This window comes from Plasmopara halstedii (genome assembly GCF_900000015.1).
Source record: "Plasmopara halstedii genome assembly, contig: Scaffold_1651, whole genome shotgun sequence".
In the NCBI taxonomy this organism is placed as follows: Eukaryota; Oomycota; class Peronosporomycetes; order Peronosporales; family Peronosporaceae; genus Plasmopara; species Plasmopara halstedii.
Genome location: NW_020188562.1, coordinates 1,209,288 through 1,226,922, shown reverse-complemented (window position 1 = coordinate 1,226,922; position 17,635 = coordinate 1,209,288). Strand labels below are relative to the sequence as shown.

The following is a 17,635-nucleotide window of genomic DNA, read 5'->3' as shown; positions in this document are numbered from 1 at the left end:
CGCTGACTGTAGTCCTTACGCATCGTATTTATGATTGTATCTTGCAAAGTCGTCGAGATCATGCGAGAGACTTCAGTTCTGATAAGACAATAAGTGAGATCTTAGTAATCATCACTGCCTCTGGCGGTGGTTTGCTTGCAATTTTGGCACGAAGCTTACGAAGCTTCTGTTCATAGCCGTTCCATATGCCATTGTCTTGACAGTAAGACAAAAACTTCGACCGATTCAGAAACGTCACATTCGGTGGAAGCAGCATCCACTCCATGGCCCTTTTCAACCTTGTTATGTGGCAAAGAAGCCGGGGCGGTTGACTTCCCATGTTTTCGTACGGCCATCGAGTGCGACATGGCAAAGGCCACATGACTACGGTCATCACGAATCTGAGCCATCGTGATAGCGATGTCCATTCCCCGCAGCCAGAACACAAGATTTTCATCTTTGTTCCCTTTAACGTTATTCACCTTGATTTTCACAGGATGTTCCGTTTTTACCGACGGTGTCACCACCGCTTGTGTAGGAAGTGACGGCACTGGCCCGATTTGTCCTGCGATGGAATTGCAATGCAGCAAAAGCTGCTTGGCATTCAGATTTTCGCCTTTTGATCTATGAAGAGCATATCGGAGACCGCGTGACCTCCGATTGAAGCTCGCAGCTCCACCACACATTTCCATCGCGGGTGTTTTAGGAACGAATACTCCACCCTGTTGATCTGAGGACGACCACCGCCTGTATTGTCGACATTTTCTGAAGAAGTTGGCGCTGAATTGTCGACTCATGTGCAGTGTGTCCTGTCAGTAAGCTAAAATGCGAGGATGCCATATCTGAGCTGTTACGGTCGTAGCAAAAACAAATAACACCTAGGGTCGTGGTACCTCTTTTAAACCAAAAATTGCTGAATGGCTTATTTTTGCCATGTTCCAGATGTTGCCGAGGTACACAGCGATGATTAGCTCGGCCCGGCAAACGTCGTTGCAACTCAATCGTTTGCTGACGGGTAACGTGTGCTCCTTGAGTCAAATTTGCCCATTAAGATGTTGGCTGAACAATGCCGTATTCTTGGAAACCGGGTAACGCACATTTTTTCTGTAAGAATTAACAGAATGCTCGGAATAAGTGAAGCGGTAAGGTGATGCAAACTTCCTAGTGGGAACTTTGCACGGGGATCCTATTTATGCTGACGAGACAAAGGACGTAGAGAATGGCGTATCCTTACTTACAGGTTTGCCATAATTCTTGGGTGAGGGAAGAGCCGGGTAAAGACTCGATTAATTGCTACACCAGATCGCATCAGAAGATATCACCTTGCCGAAATATTTTCAGTAAACTGCTAAGGCCTCCCCATGCTTAAAAAATGGCTGTGCGATTCGGGCACCCCATTCTCAAATCCTCGTAGGAGTCGATGCATGCAGGGAGTAAAAACCCATTATGGTGTGTTCTTTATAAGTGTTGATTCTAGTCTAGTCCAGAAAGGGAAACTCGCGGGGATCCTTTGTACGATATTTTTCTGGCTGGAGAGGGTGCAATGGGGTATGTAATGTACAGATGTTCAAAGTCAAATATTACAGTTTTGTAAGAATGTACAGCTCTGAAAAAGTGAAGTACTATTAATGAAGAAGATGATAGAAGTCTGAAAAATATGGAAACGTGGACTTTTAGCCTATAGTCAAGTGGTAAAGCAAATGTAGTAAGACAAATATATCGTGTGTTACCTGAATTCGACCCTATAATTGACATATGTCATCTTTTCGCACCAAGCAACTTATGAGAGGCTCGCGTTTCAGCTGCTTAGTTGAGCTGACAAACCGAAACTCAGTGCAAGATAAAGGCGCTCTCTTTTCGTTTAGTGCATAATGCTCGGTGATCTTGTTGAAGCATTTTATACCTGTCACAACGTTTATGTGCTACAGTGATTTTTGGAGCTGCATCTCCCCCTTAGTATCATTTGGAGCTTATAAAACAGCTAGCCAGCCATGACTTTACTCAATTTGTTTCCAATTATATTTTGTATTCCACATGTATAACACGATTATAATTGTGTCTATATTTCTTGGCTAAGCCTGAACGATGATATCTAAACATCAGACACTTACTCTTCATCTTACGTGAGGTAGCGTAACTGCGTACGTAAATGCCGTACTTTGTTGCGGACAACTGATTATTTCGCAGCTCACAATATATAAGTGGCAGTGTTCGCTCGTTGAGTTTACGCCATACAGCAAACATGGAAAAATATAATGTGCAACGAATCCGAAGGCTCATGGACCCAAATGGAACACTTGCTCTGTAAGAAAAGTTAATTAATGCTCACATGAGTTCAATACTTCAACTGTGAGAAAGGCATAATAGTATTTGACAAGTTTCATCTTGAAAAGACGGAACAATCATGCTCTTTCACAACTCGTAGCTCATCATATGGAATGACATGATCTTTTAAGTTGTAATTACTTGTATTGGAGTACGAGTTCGTGCACTCAACATTTGCTCCAATCTATATTGCATGGTACCTCATGCTGACTTCTGAAACCTCCACGGCATTCCAAAATCCGACATAGTAAACATTTTCTAGCCTTAAAAATCACTTTCGAAGCATATATCTCAAGTTTTGATGTTTTTAGAATTACCGCTGACATCACCTCTACTATATTCTCTAACGAAGTGATAAATGTTTTTAACCTAGTGCGCACTAAGATTGAAAACAATGCTATGAGCACACAAGAAAAAAATATACCAAAATCCAATGCAACAATTCACTTCAAACTGTCAGTGCTATTCTTTCTCTTTTATGGAAGGTACAGAAGACGATAGGGACCAAAAGAAATATCAAATTGAAGGATAAAGTATGTTCAGGGTTCAACGCTAAACGTTCCCTGCTTAACGACGCAGCGCAAAAAAAAGAAACATTTTAGTTTTTTCAGTTCTATTCTTCATCTAAGCTCATTAAAATAATACTCATCGGGTCTAAAACACAACTACTATTTGCGGGCGGATATGTTTTATATCAGTTAATAATCTCATGGTAATGTCAAAGACCAGTATGCGATGTTCCAATTACTACGACATGCAAGCAACTCATGGGCGACAGACAGGCTCAAATTTCCTGTATTCTATCACAAACTTTTTTGGATTACTACGCACGTACCGCCTTCTCACCGAACCCTCCTTAATAACGATTTCTGCGCTACACACCACTAATAAAACAATGGTAAACAGCTTTTTCTAGCCATCTCTGACGTGGTCGCAATGGCGAAAAAGCGGAGCTCTTCTCACCATTAAAAACCTGTGGTTGCCGATGATTACGTTGTACCAATACAAACTAACTATCATGTTGAATGACAGTCAAAACATCCGAAAACCGCTAAACATCACCTTTAACGTTGACACAACGATCGATGAATATTATTTCATAAGTGGCTTAGTACTGTAGAACAATGAAAAAGTATAGGATACGTGGAGATGGCCATGCGCTTGTATCACGCGTTGCCTTACATAGACGTGATTTTCTCGCCAAAAGGAGACTGCACAATATCTCATCGACCAAGCGCGGACTACGCACTGAAACGCATCACTTTCTAACTACATTTTGCTTACTGGATAGAAGTTGATCCAGAAATGTACAGCTTAGAACAATATTTAGTAAATATTCACTCCTCAAAAACACAGATTCTCGTGCACACACTTCACCCCACTGAATCGATGTCGTTTTTCCTTCCATTAGATTATCAAGCAGAAGTTCGGATGAACCACGTAGTATAGCAAACTAATGAAACTGCCTTGAGACTGTGTAGATTGCTTTGGAGCAGACCAAGGATATACAAGCGCATTCGGCTTGAGTAGACTGTTACAAAACGATCTGATACTTGAGCTTTTTTATCTTGCACGGTGAGAAGATATCCTCAAAACATTTGCTTCAATTCTGCATTTAGTGACTGTATATCGCCGTATTCAGATCCATCATTGTAAAAAGATTATCAAAAAAAAATTAGCACCCCACGTGTCGAGTATTCGAGGTAAATACAACTGCATGCGACGGTATGTCGCGGTCACTAAAGCTATAACGACAGGTATTAGGAGCTGTGAGGAACATTTCCCAGACATTATTTCTGGTGGGGGAAAAAATCTGATTGTAAAATACGGTTCAAAAATATAAGCCTTGATGATGTAAAGAATGACCAATCCATGTAATTTGTTGACGTTACAGGGGTCTGCAACAACAAGAAACGCGCTAACTTATCCGAAAGATATGGCTATTGATATCTGCAACTATAAGAGGCACAATAGCCCACAAACACAACACACACGCTTGTGCGACTAGGAAGCGATTCCCGACGTGAAAGGAGAAGAAGGACTTGATGACTTTAATTCGCAACTGAAATCAAATAGGTCATGGCATGCAAAACACCCCAAGGGCTTCTATAGGATTTACTTATAAAGCCTTGGGATCCCAATTAACAAAAGCAAGAATGCACTGGGGTTGAACCTCAGCTTGAACAAATCCAAGATCTTGGGTGTACCAAGCTTGAGCTACGAGAAGCTTGAACTTCAGCTTCCGTGAAGAGTATCCAGCAGAGGAGACTGGCTGACGCCATCCACTTTAAAAGACAGAGCTTTGTTGGTCTCACCACCAGAACAGATTCCCAAAAAGGAACCCGCAATTGTATCGCACAGAACATTTGTGACTTCATATAAGATGTCACGTATGCATGTAGGAGCTCTATACAGTAATATTCTTCTTATAAATTTTCACGATGCATACATAGGTACGGAGTAAGTGCAGCCATTACAGCAACGAATTGCGGGATGATGAGATCTGAAAGTTGGTACTGCTATTACTGGAGTCGGAGCTGATCATGATAGAGACAATTAGTGAATACACTGCCTGAGTAGTCAGTGTGATGAGCTTATTGACTACTTAGACAAAGGTTTCTCAAACCAGGACGTGGTAACAGACGACCACAAAGGGTGTCTTTTCGAAAATTCGATTTATGTTGACTATCCATCCACAATTTTAACTGGACAAGTTTACGAAGATTTCACGTAAATTAAACAGTAATTGTAATATTCCGTTGTGATCAAATAGAAGCGTATCCATTCTAATATTTAAAGTACGCTTGATGAGTCGCATTCGCCTCAAATCGTTTCATGTAAAGTTATTTAAAGTTATCCTTCACCACACAAATAATTCGTGTCGTATAGCAATGTGGATGCTTGATATATATAAACAGATCCACGAGAACATAGCGTTGACGGAGCCGTTTATCTCTGTCAAATTGATTTCGTTTGACTCATACAAAGTAGGTCATGAAGCACCACCATGGGTGTTGTATTAGAAACAGGGCGTAGTGTTAAAAACATTCTTTCGGATACAAATGTGAGGTCAAAATTTAGTCCTGAACTTATTCTTGATATTTTATAATAGAGTAAGTGTCTGACTTGTAGATGCTTACAAATGATTGTTGCGGGACTCAATTGTTGTGATTTGTCATACGTCGTAATATGGATGGCGCAAAAGTGCATTCACCTCTCAAGTATCGATCAGACTTTGGTTTTGAAAGATCCATATAATTGACAAAGCAGGCCAACAAAATGGATGTGGCTACAATGCTGCTAAGTGGAGTTACGTATGAATTCAGTTCATTCAGACCAGTTGCAGTGATTTTTTCCAGAACTTTAAAGACTACAACAGACGTTAAGCCGAGAAGGTTAACCTTTAAATTGGCAATGGTGTACTTCTTAGCCGGTTACACCTTCTTCTGAGCAGGACAGTTATTGTTTGTCGCATTTTGTTTGTCGCTATCAGTACGCCGCTACGTTCATGGTCATCGCCAACGGCAAACATTATCGACGAAGTAAAACGGTCGGTCTTGGTCCGGATGGACCGCGGATACTGCGTAATTCAACCATTTGGTATTCTTGTTCAGGCATTTGTAAGGGATCATGTTAATTTTGTGTATTCTTTTTACTATACTGGTGCAAATAGTTGGCCAAGCTAAACCAGTAGTAAAAAATTTTTTTAGCCGAAGTTGGAACCACTTCGGTGTTTAAGAGACACGAAGTTAAGCCATACCATTAGTGTGAGATGATTTGAGGCCTATACAGATATGTACCGCGTTAGTTAGCGCATACTTAATGGGTGACAGTATGTTGCTTAAATGTTTCCAAAGAATTTTTATTCCTTAACATAAACGTATATCATTTGACCATTAATCTAGCAATATCTATTATTTGTATTTAGCTTAAACTATGAACAAGAGCTTTCAAAATTGTGCTATGAATTGCTGGCCTCCATCTATTCATGTATGCCCTGTTCCGGAGATTTTTTTTGTCTTTCGAATATATACAGCACCAAGATGGGTATTTTTACTCAGGTTGTTTACTAAGAGACGAGTCCTGATGAACTCCAAATATGAAATCAACTTGCTGCCAATGCTCTTTCTATCCCGATAGGGTAAGCAAATTGTTTTGCATTTAGTGACTTCGTATTGTAATATACAATACACAAAACTTAGATAAGCGGTTGCACGCGTTCTTGAACACAATGAGCTCAAATATACCTAGCTCCGTTTGAAACCACATGTTCGACAAGCCCATGCACCTTAAATGACATTTGTCAAAGCGCATCATCTTTATGTTGATTATGACAGCTTGTGGACTGTGTGTCACGAAAGCATATCTACCACCACCTTTTGGTCTAAGAATAGCATTTGACTTTGAAGGAATATTTGTTGAAGATCGAATCAATCAGAGAGTTGTGTTGTTAATATTTGTACATAATGACGTTTGGTCTTGATCTGATGACTTATGGCTTCGCGTCTACCAGGCGGACCTTGATTAGGGAAAACTTCATCACAGGGTACTTCTTATTTAAAGCTGAAACATTCTCCTCTGCCGCTTGATACAGGCAAGATTCCAACGCATCAATGCACTTATGACCATCAATGTTCCTTGCAGTAAAGCGTAACATGCGACAAAGGTCATAGTACTATAGACGACATGAAACGCTTGGTGTGGATCAGAAAGGGTCATAACATGACCTCAAACGTAGTCTTTGCTTACATGCCATGAGATCCACCATTTTTACCATCGCCGTGACCTCCTTCTGCGTTTTTGCAAGCGATATCGATAAGAACTTCGCAATTTCAACATAGAACGTACTTTAATTGTACAAGAACCTGGCCGGCGCCAAAATAACGTTTAAGAATTTCTTCAACGAGGTGCAACTAGTCAAGATTTAGCAATCATTTGCTTTAGGATCCCATGCGTTTTAGTGAAGTGATTCACGGCACAATTTCGCCGACCTGGATCATGCAATTGTCTATGCTATGAGACACGATTGTGTGCTGCTCCCATGCTTTCACATGGGTGTCTGCACTGTTTTAACAAAGCTGAAGAAATGCATTGTTAAAACAGATGTTCTCACCGCAACCTAAGAGATCTGTAACCAGACGATCGAACGTCATTGGCGTTTTACAGAGCCTCGGACTCAACCAACGAGGATGAAATCAGCTGATAATAAATATACACGATCCACCACATGCTGATCATCCTATTACAGAAAAAGTCGGCGCCAAGCGAGGATATTTTTAACATGGTTTTTACTTTGATCAATGACACACGACCCCTCTATGAACTTTTGCAATATTTGACTGGAAGAAGCACGATGATTCGATTGTTTCAATGCGCACCTTCTGATATGTACGTAAACTCCGTCTGGTCATTCGTCATCATGCCTTGTGAGTCGCCGCTATAGTTCTAAGTCAGTTTCTACGAGCCTTATTTAAGAGAAGATTCACTTTTCTCACCCATTGATATTCAGATGACCACAATAATAGAATCATATAGGATGTATCAAGCATTCAATATCCTGTCCAGTACAAGTGAATGTACTTCTTGATTTGCCGCCTTGCAATGATTGTACACATTTAAAAAAGATAATTTTCAGTGAAGGATTATGTAATATAGTGTTAGAACAGACTAACATCGTCTGGAGCTTATTCACGAGTGAATAAAGTTGATCATCACGATCCTATGCAGGCACAATGTTCTGCGCACTAGGCGCATTACTCAGCGGATCTGACTTAGCTTTTCCATTACACCGTAATACTAATGAGATGAACTTTGCGGTTTTGTGACTTGATTGCTCTTTCATCATCGCATATCTTACTGTCGTCCCGAGCCATTGCTTCTAAGACTGTGCAAAAATGCCACTCCGATCGGCCTCAACAAGATGAAATCCTGGACGTCAGTTTTATCTCACAAAAGTATCTTCTGGAACCAGCTCGCACCTGATTTAATCCAAGTTACTAAATATTAGTCATGAGCACTGGGATATGCGAATACTAGCTGGCATCCCAGCAGCGATAAACTGTCGCAACAGACATCGCTAATTTTTGTGTGAGAGGAGGGGCACTTCATGTTCAGCTCTATCAACATACATCATGGCGCTTGGCAATAATTTTACTCGGCTTTCAGACATTTCCAAATGCTTTATCTAATGAGTCGTATATTGATATTTGCACAAAACGTTTTCGCAATCAAGCATAGGCGATCTCATAACTTCCCAAAGCTCTACTTTCATAGTGCATCGTCTTCAATTCGTAAAAATATTATCGCTAATGAAGACTCAACTATTTGATGCATGTAAGATTGTATTAGTTTCACAAGCGGACGAAACACACTGACATTCAACGTCCAAATAGCGATTCACACTATCTTTTCAGTATACTTGACATTTTATCATGTGTTCCTGCCGTAATACACACAGTCCGTACTAAATTCGAGTTTTAGAAGGTAATACATGTAATCGCCCTATTTTGTCAGCTGTACGTCGCCTGTAGTTGCGATACGCACCTCAATCGATTGGGGCTCACATTGTCTTGCAAAGCTTGACTCTATGTTGTTACCAAATAATCTCTCTTGTCTGTGAGAGAAATATTTCTTTGAGTATCACTACCGTTTGGCTGGGTGATATTGCCCTTGGTGAGACGGATGAGGTTTGAGAGGGCTGCCTACTACTCAACATCTCGCCCTGTAATGCCTGTCGACCCTTTGTTGGCTATCAATCCTGCATCAGAGAGCACAAATAACTACTAACTCATTTGCTTTAAGCGACCCTTGAGATTGAAATTGTTATTTTGCATTCAATGTGACTTTCACCGCTATGGTGGGTCGAGCGCACGGGGTCAATCAACTCGCAGGCTATGCGATCTGTCAAAAATTGAGTATAGTTCACCAATTAATTTATCCTCCTTGAAAAGGGCTCAAATTTATTAAGCATGGTAAGAAAAGATAAAGCAAACCCTCACGACAATCTCCATGATTAGAATGCATCACTTTATGAGGTTACGCGTGTTATTTTTTTTGCACACGGTCTCCTAGCCTACTCTGTCTCATTACACATGTACTTTGTATGTCTTACACCATTTATAGCTGTATAATCCGTTTCAGTTCTGTTGTATCGATACTGGAAGTACTAATCAGTTTAGGAAGGTTATAAGCCTATTGGCTATAAAAATAAATGTCACTTTACCAACGGTCCATTGTAAGCGAGCAATACGCAGTAGAACGAGTCAGTTGGGCTAAGCATTCCTCAGTAAGTGTGTGTGCATACGGGCAATTCCCGATACACTTGAAACACTGACTGCGTTCAATAATTTACTATACATTTTCACCGCAACAACTTCATATGCACCTCGACTTCCTGTGAAATTGGAGCATTTCTTTGCAGATTTTTGCATCTCAGTGATAGCGTTGCGCACTCGTCGCATGATATTTTATCTATTTTGCAATCAGTTACTCTCTTTGAGCTGATAAGAGCAATTCAAATTGGATCGACAGCCCTGAACCCAACAAGACCGAATCTACTTTGTGGTGGTGGCCACGGCGTCTGTGGGCTGTCAAAATCAGTTATGCACGTACGATATAGGCGGTCTGTAGAGGCATTTACTACATTACATTACGCAGAATCAAAAATCGAAAGCGATTTGCTATGGCACCGCAATCTCACCGCGCAAATGTTTCGTTAAATGTCACCAACCAAACGATAGAAAAGTCGTGACGACCTTTTTGTCTGGAAAATTGCATTTTGAAATTGGTGACAAGGACCTTAAACATGGTTAAAGTTCGGGACTTTATACGACGTGGTATGATATGTTGGAGAAAAATTTGTTGAGAAAGAGCTTGGCTGTATGGTCACCGGTTACGGCATTGTTACAATAGCACACGAGCCGTCTTGCTCTGACATCTCTCAAAGATCATAATATTGAAATTAAGAACGCGTCGTTAGGGTATTTTGAATAGACTTTAAAGCTATGGGCTGCCAACACTCTTTCAAACCGGCAGGCCGCTGGAGGTACAGACCAATGCTCCGAGAATTCAGCACGTTTAAATGTTTCAAACTCTTCAAACATTTCAAGTGTAAGCTAATATCTGCTTGCAATTTTATAAGGACTGAGCTATCAATACATACCGTTCACCAAGTATGTCTTCTGCTTTCGAGATGGCCTCATAAACGGGTGTAAAATATTTCGAACAACCGTATGAATCTTATATCGTTATGAGACACAATTTACGTTCAGTGTCATGTGGTTCAGTCCGATTAAACAGCAAAGTCGGGGAAAAGGAAAGTCGTTCCAGACAGGAAGCTGCACGCTTCGTTAATGCGCCCTCCTTGCTTTCAAAAGCTTTCCGAAAGCAGCACATGTTCCGTATGACGCGTATGCTATTCGTACCGTCTCATCAATTGGCTATGTCACCATCGTGACATACGTCAGTTGACTGTCCGGGAGACGCGAAAGCGCATATGCACTCACATGAATTTATACCTATTTTGGACAGTCAGGGATGGTAATTTTGACGCTGTCTCTGAAAGATGTGATGATGACATTACTGTGAATAATGACGCATAGTATGTATCAATTACGTACAGACTGCTCAAAGCTAACCAGGTGCACTTTAAACATAGTATATTGATTGTCGCTCGGTTCCTCTACATGATAGTTTCTTACCGCCAAATGAAGCTGGAGAAATTACGCATTCATTCGCATCTGTATTTGCTCGAAATAATACACATCCTATGCCAAAGGGTGAAGCGATAAGGACAATATGAACCGCTGATCCCGATCATCAAAATCAATGCACGATTGAGGTTGTCTTGCACAGATTTAAAGGTGTATCTATTGCCGCACCATTTGAGATTCATTCTTAGAGAACTCGTGAAGGGTCGTGTCGTGTCGGCATTATTTGCACTATAAAATTTAGATAGGCACTAGCCAATCTAAATCGCATTTAGCTTTGTGTGGTTTGCCTGCAAATCATGCTGCCAAAGATACACTTCTCGATATTGGCAGTCAGCTAATTGATGCGCAAAATTTTGATCATTGTTCGCAAGCGTCTGTCGTTATTCCCCACATCGGGCTTCCTGTGATTGCACGGCCATGGACAAATATTCCTTAAAATAACTTGTACTGAGCCGCGATATGGCCCGAAAAGCAGCGCCCCGAGACGAAGGGGCGTCACTTGGAGTGTGAGATACTTCCTGTTGCATGAACAGTCAATTCCAAAGAAGTTTTCTTTATTACTGCGTTGAGAAGTATGTTGCTGTTTTTCAGGTGTGGTTGACGATATTTATAAACCAGGTGCAGCCGATCAAACGTTTTGCGGAATGAAAGTCGTTCCTGAGTATGGGCCGCATTGAATTTGGGCCGTATGAAGGTATTTTACCTTTCTGACCAAATCCCCTTCGTTCTCGGAAAAAGGGCATGACGTCTTAAAGTCGTTTTGCTTAACCTATGCCATTAGATGCTCTATTTGATTATACCAAACCAAGTCAATTTCATGCTGATTCTCCAGTCCCGTTGATGAGGCTATTATCATCACGTTGTGGTATTCCATTTGCGAAGGGGATTATACATTTTTCACCCAGCATTTTTCACCCAGCATTTTTCAAGAATCCACAGTTGAGATTCATTCATGACGGATGACGAACTCAGCTCTCATTTTAGCTCTCACCGCACCATTTGAGGCGACGTCACCGTTTCTCTTTTTCTTTACGCATTAACTCCGTCGATCACGATATCCAGTCTTTTCTCCCGTCTCATCCTGAGATTGCAGATCACTGCCGCTTCTGCCTTTCACGCTATACTCGCGCTTTCTGGTAATAAATGTCGAGTAGCCCCTGGCTTGGCCCGAAAAAATTGCAACTTCATACTAGTGCCAGAAGCGCTTATCATATCTGGTATAGTCAAATTAAAGAATCTTCTTCAGAACTCAACCGGTAGAAAAGTCCGTGAAAACAAATTTCCTCACTTTCCAGACAAACGATGCCGTTCCGCTTCTAAGCTATGTGGAGCGGATGAAACAGGGCTAGACAGTGTTTTACGCTGTCATTGCACTTAATTTTTCTTGAAAGCTTAAAGTATCCCATCATAATATTTCTATATCATAGCCGCATTAGACACTACCCAATGACTCCACACACTGTCAACTTTTATGAACAGATGTATATTGTACGGATATGCGCGACGCTCGTGACTAGAATGAGGCGTTTGCTGCATTGCACTACCCGGAACTTTGATGTTATTAGCCAAAAAAAGGCTGTAAGTCCCACCTCACTTAGTGAGATCGTCTTTTTAAAAGCAGGGTGCCTTTGAGCGCAACAATGGAGATTGTAATCTTCACAGCATGCTTTTCTGTGCCAAATGAGATCTGATGACTTTGTGTGAGGCTCTCCCTGTTTACCAATCCGTCGAGGGGGAAAAATGCACGCAAAACAGTTTTGTATGAGTTACCATAGATGTAAAACCCTGAAGCTGCTGGGCAGCCAATAATCTCGCACTTTTCTGAACATTGCCAACCTCCACCGCCTCTTGCAAGCTTGGCGTCACGCCTCCATTTGATCCTCGTGGCACGGATATTATTCTTTGCATTGAATATAACACCTACTGCTTCCTTAAAATCTTGGACGCAGAAAGACTCGGTACGAGAGAGGTCTGTTCGTAGTTCATGAAAAAAATTGTTGCGGTTATCGCCATCGTCAGGTCATTCGACGCCATTGCAATGGTAGAAGTTCTTGATGCCTGGATATTTCCCGCTATTTCTTGCCTCCCATGATGCGCACACATGATTGTGTGCACGCAACCATTACGCCTGATCATACGGAAAAAAACTAGCGACGTCTTTTGCTTCTATATTTGATATTTCGTGAAAGCCCCATAAATAGAGATACTACGCGGTAGTGTTCATTTTTGCACCCCATCGAGTTATAAACCGCTAGCGCGACAGTTGCCACGTCTGGATTTTGACCAGGCTAATGGCCATCTCAGTTTCTCTGACCCAGAGATAAGAATTTATTGTATCTATCCTCAAAGTGCTTAACGCTAAACATCATTATTCTCATGGTGGGAGCCGATAATTGTTCCTCGACGATTGCGTTGTGTCTTTTTGGGCGTGTTAAAAGCATGTTTACATGACTATACAATCATCTTTGCTGCTGGCCTTTGGGCGAACAAGAGTGATATCCTTTTGCGAATAAAGAATATACATCAACTTACTGGTGATGTCTTGATGTTCTGACATCATATAGACGATTGTCATTTGCCATTATCCTTACCGAGGATATTGTTTTTACGAATCGTTTGTCGATTCGACTACAAGTGCAACAAGTTGCAGTAGGGTTGTCGTGCATCTTGCCGGGAGAAGGATTCGCATTAAAGAATCCTCGTTGGCAAGAAACAAAGTTTTGGTTAATATAAAGTACTCAGAGGGAGACGAGTGCCTCTCAATAGCTTAGTACGACTTATCTTTTATTCGATTCCGTATATTTCAATTCAGAATTAAGTGTATTTACGATCAAATTTATATATTTTGATTACATATTACATGTATCGAAGAACTGGAAGCTAGCAGCTCACGTGCTCCATGGATCTCTCCGTTACGAATTTCATCGTCCTAGTTTGGTCTACATTTTTCGCAATAACATAGAAGTGTAATGAGTACGTTTGCCGTCCATGGATACGCACTCAATAACACTTATCAATCCACATCATAATTTGTGTTCCGTCGGCCCCGGTATTCTGTATCTGCAGACCTAGTCGTCAGCCTTAGCATTCTGCACTCTGTGCATGCCACTTAATCTTGTCGATACAAATTGTCAATTTTGATACAGAGTGATTCGAGGACGATATAGACAGATCGGTATGGATCTTCAGGATAAGAATAAAAAAATTGGGGTGGTGTCAAGCGAGCACACCTATAAGCTTAATAAATCAGAAAATGCATTTAAGGTTGAAGATGTATATACTGCAATGTTAACGAGCTCGATGAGTGGGAGCATATTGATTTATCTCGACGATAGCCTGACAAAAGTATTTAAAGGATATCTTTCACCGCGCGGGTGACGCATTTTGTCGGACCTTCAGTCTAATATTCGTCCGCAGATGACATTTTCAGTCTGGTGCAAAGCACCTCAAACAACGAAAATTTGCTATAGAACGCGAATCTTATTTCAAAACTATTTTCCCGGCAAGAAATCATATCATTTATTGAAATATTATGGCTGTATCCTTACCGGTGGTGAATTCTTTGATATCAGCTAGCTGGACCGTTTCTTCAATAATTCACAACGACAACAACGCCGGTGCAATCGGGCACATCTTCAGAATGGTCAGAACAGAGCAAAGTTTATGATTTCCAACATTGATCCAAAATCAGTTCACAAGTTCAAATGCTTACACATATACGAGGAAATACCAGCTGAAACGTTTTGCACATATGTACTCAAATACGTATCCATTTGTACTACTGCGTACACCAGAACATAGCGCCCACTGATCAGCAATTCATTACTTAACCGGAAAGGTATCACAAGGGAATATAATGAACCTTGTACATTATTTTGTACAGGAGATCCTTGTCATGAGGTACCTCCACACACTGGGGACTGGGCCAGTGTTGTAAAACAACAAGCTTACGAAAAAGGATTAACGGTACAGAATTTCAATCAATCGCGTAGATAAAGCGACATCTGATACCAAAAACGCATGACTTCCTAAAATCCTCACGACTGTGACACATAATGCATCTGACCATAACGTTTCTACGCACTACTTCGCCGATTCAAGGCGTCGTCATCTCGACAGTTCATTCTTTGGGTCATTTGACAGCACATCCGCAATTATATTGATTTGACTCTTCTTTTACCTTCCTTCAACAATCATTTATTTGTTACACCACCTCATACTCCAGGATTTAATTTTGATTCTTCAAATTCTCTTCAATTCTTCGTCATACTCTGTCCGACTCATTCAAAAGGGACAACATATACGTTTGCTCCATATGGTATCTGCGTCACCATCGATGATTTTCCAGTTCCACGTCATCCAGCGCAATAGCGCTATCGTGAACTTGATTGTCATTACGACTTACATGATAGACGTGTGATTACAGCCTAGAGTTCGATAAATTCTTAAGTCGAGTGGAAACTCGAATGATGACTAAATCGCGTATCTTTCGTGCTGTCGGACCGATTACTTGTGCTGGATGCGGACCACGAAGCCACCCGTATGTACCGTACGACCAGAAATCCAATTTGGATCCTATCTAGACTGTACGTACCATTGTATGAAAGGGTGGGTCACACAAGTTGAAGCGAACGTACAAAGATGTGGATTACACAAATCGGTGTAATCACACAATGGTGTAGCTCTACCGTACCAATAAGCCACGACGTGGCGGGACTGCCGGTAGTTATGCCTTTTGACTAGGTTTTACTATTTAGTTGAGAAAACCGAGCGGTTTAGATATAGGCGGCTCTACCACGCATAAATCAAATAAAATACAGTTTACATTTTGATCGGATGAGTTTATATGCCTTGGTTAAGGTTTTGAGTATTCGTGGAGGTAGCAGATTGCGATCAGCTACACTCGTACTGGTTCTGGTTCTGGTTAAGAACGTAAGGCCGGTGACCTTAATAAGCTTCCTCTAAGCAAAGAGCCGCTGCATGGACAATTTCCACTTGATTCTGGGCATGGGCCCATGCGACCAATTCAGTGGATGTCCACTGTTTGCAAAGAGCGAGTACCGCTGTAGACTGGTTAAACGTACGCGATATTTGCTATTGATTTGCGCATTTGTCAACGCAGAATCGGGCTCTTTCTGATTTCGAGGGTGCTCGCGGAATACGATCGATAACCACTCGGATTCACAACTAGAGAAACAGGGAGAGAAGAGAAAGAGATGGCTTTCCTAACTAGAGTCCGTTTTCAGACCGGCATCGAACGCGCGAACGATACTGTGACAGTCGCGAAGAATACAAGTACGAGGCTCCCATATGTTAACATTCGCTAGATATCGCAGCCATTTCGCTAAGCGCTCTTTACGACCGCATACGTTCCTCTCCGCCACCACGTTATCGACGTGGTAGCATCGATCACTCTGTCAATTTAGAAAATGGGGGGTGCCGGAGAAAGCGTCCCATCGGCTTCTTCTGTGATAGGTATACAGTCTTTCTCCACCTTGTATTTGCGTTTGACAAAGGTGGAGAAGCTCCTCTCGCCGATAAACTATCGGCTGATAAGATGACCGATCGAGTGCGGTCGACGCGACAACGCGTGAAGAATAATCGAGAGGTCGTTCGCGAAGTTTGCAATTTTGCATTGCGTCATGAAATCTCGCCTAGGGGCGCAATCGAAAATCGGATCCATGGATTGAAGCAGACTCTGAAAGCTCTCCCTCTTGCTGTGGCTGCTTTCCTGATGATATGGGGCTTCCTGCCATGCGAACTCGCTCTGTTTCGGGCATTTTCAACTATTCTCGTCATTTTGAAGACGATGCTGAGGCGATGACGCCAAGGGGCTCAACCAACGACTCAAGCCGTGGCTCGAAAGTCACATTCTTATGCCCCAGCGTTACATTCAGGTTTGAAAACGTGTCGTCGCGATGGTAGGACTGAAGGAGCCTAACGTAGAATGTTGAATGTCTCCTTATCCAGTTTGGCAGGTCGACAGTGTAAGCATTTCCATGGCATGACACAACTTGGAATGGACCAATGAAGCAGGGTAATAGCTTCGGGCTTCCCAAGATTGTAATCGCATTGTCTGATAGGTTGTTAGTGCTAAGTAGTAGATAATCCCCTATTGTCTGATAATCACCAACAAAAAGGGACAGTTTGCCTTGACAGCTGCAGATCTTGCGCATTCGCCATTGCTTCTCGCACCTGTGTGATAACATTCACACGACTCATGATGAATGGAACAAGATCGTCCTTGTCTGCACTTTGCTTTCGCATCAATTGTATCAGTTTTGGGGGCAACGTCTTCCCCCACTTACAATACAGACACCAACCCATCATACAAAGCGGTTCTTGCGGTCATCGCAAGTGATTAATAAAAAATGGCGGAAGATGAATCGAATTGTTCAAGCTCTACCAAAGGTAACAACAAACTCCATTCTGCGGGAATTTCCACACGGAAGCTTCTCGACACATCACCGACCACTCGGCTGGCACGTTTTGTTTGCTCATCGGTCCGAGTGGACCGCTGTGGACAAATCCAAGCGAGTGCCAATAGTTCAAGCCAATACTTTCCGAAAGCCTTCCAACAATCGTGTAACACGATCAGAGACAATAGCGACTGGCAACCT

At 41.8% G+C, this 17,635-nt stretch overlaps 2 protein-coding genes across 2 annotated transcripts; one reads left to right on the top strand and one right to left on the bottom strand.

Moving 5' to 3' along the window:
• Nucleotides 1-3,609: 3,609 nt before the first annotated feature.
• PHALS_02092 (uncharacterized protein) lies at nucleotides 3,610-3,830 on the top strand (the record flags this gene model as incomplete). The annotated part of the gene is made up of 2 exons (XM_024716607.1): nucleotides 3,610-3,729; nucleotides 3,786-3,830. 2 exons carry the CDS (start codon nucleotides 3,610-3,612, stop codon nucleotides 3,828-3,830), a joined length of 165 nt encoding a protein of 54 aa, XP_024582189.1.
• A 7,565-nt stretch (nucleotides 3,831-11,395) lies between these two features.
• Nucleotides 11,396-11,871, bottom strand: PHALS_02091 (uncharacterized protein; the record flags this gene model as incomplete). Its single annotated transcript, XM_024716606.1, has 3 exons — nucleotides 11,396-11,533; nucleotides 11,719-11,784; nucleotides 11,821-11,871. The coding sequence occupies 3 exons, from the start codon at nucleotides 11,869-11,871 to the stop codon at nucleotides 11,396-11,398; spliced, it is 255 nt and encodes an 84-aa protein (XP_024582188.1).
• Between the last annotated feature and the right edge of the window lie 5,764 nt (nucleotides 11,872-17,635).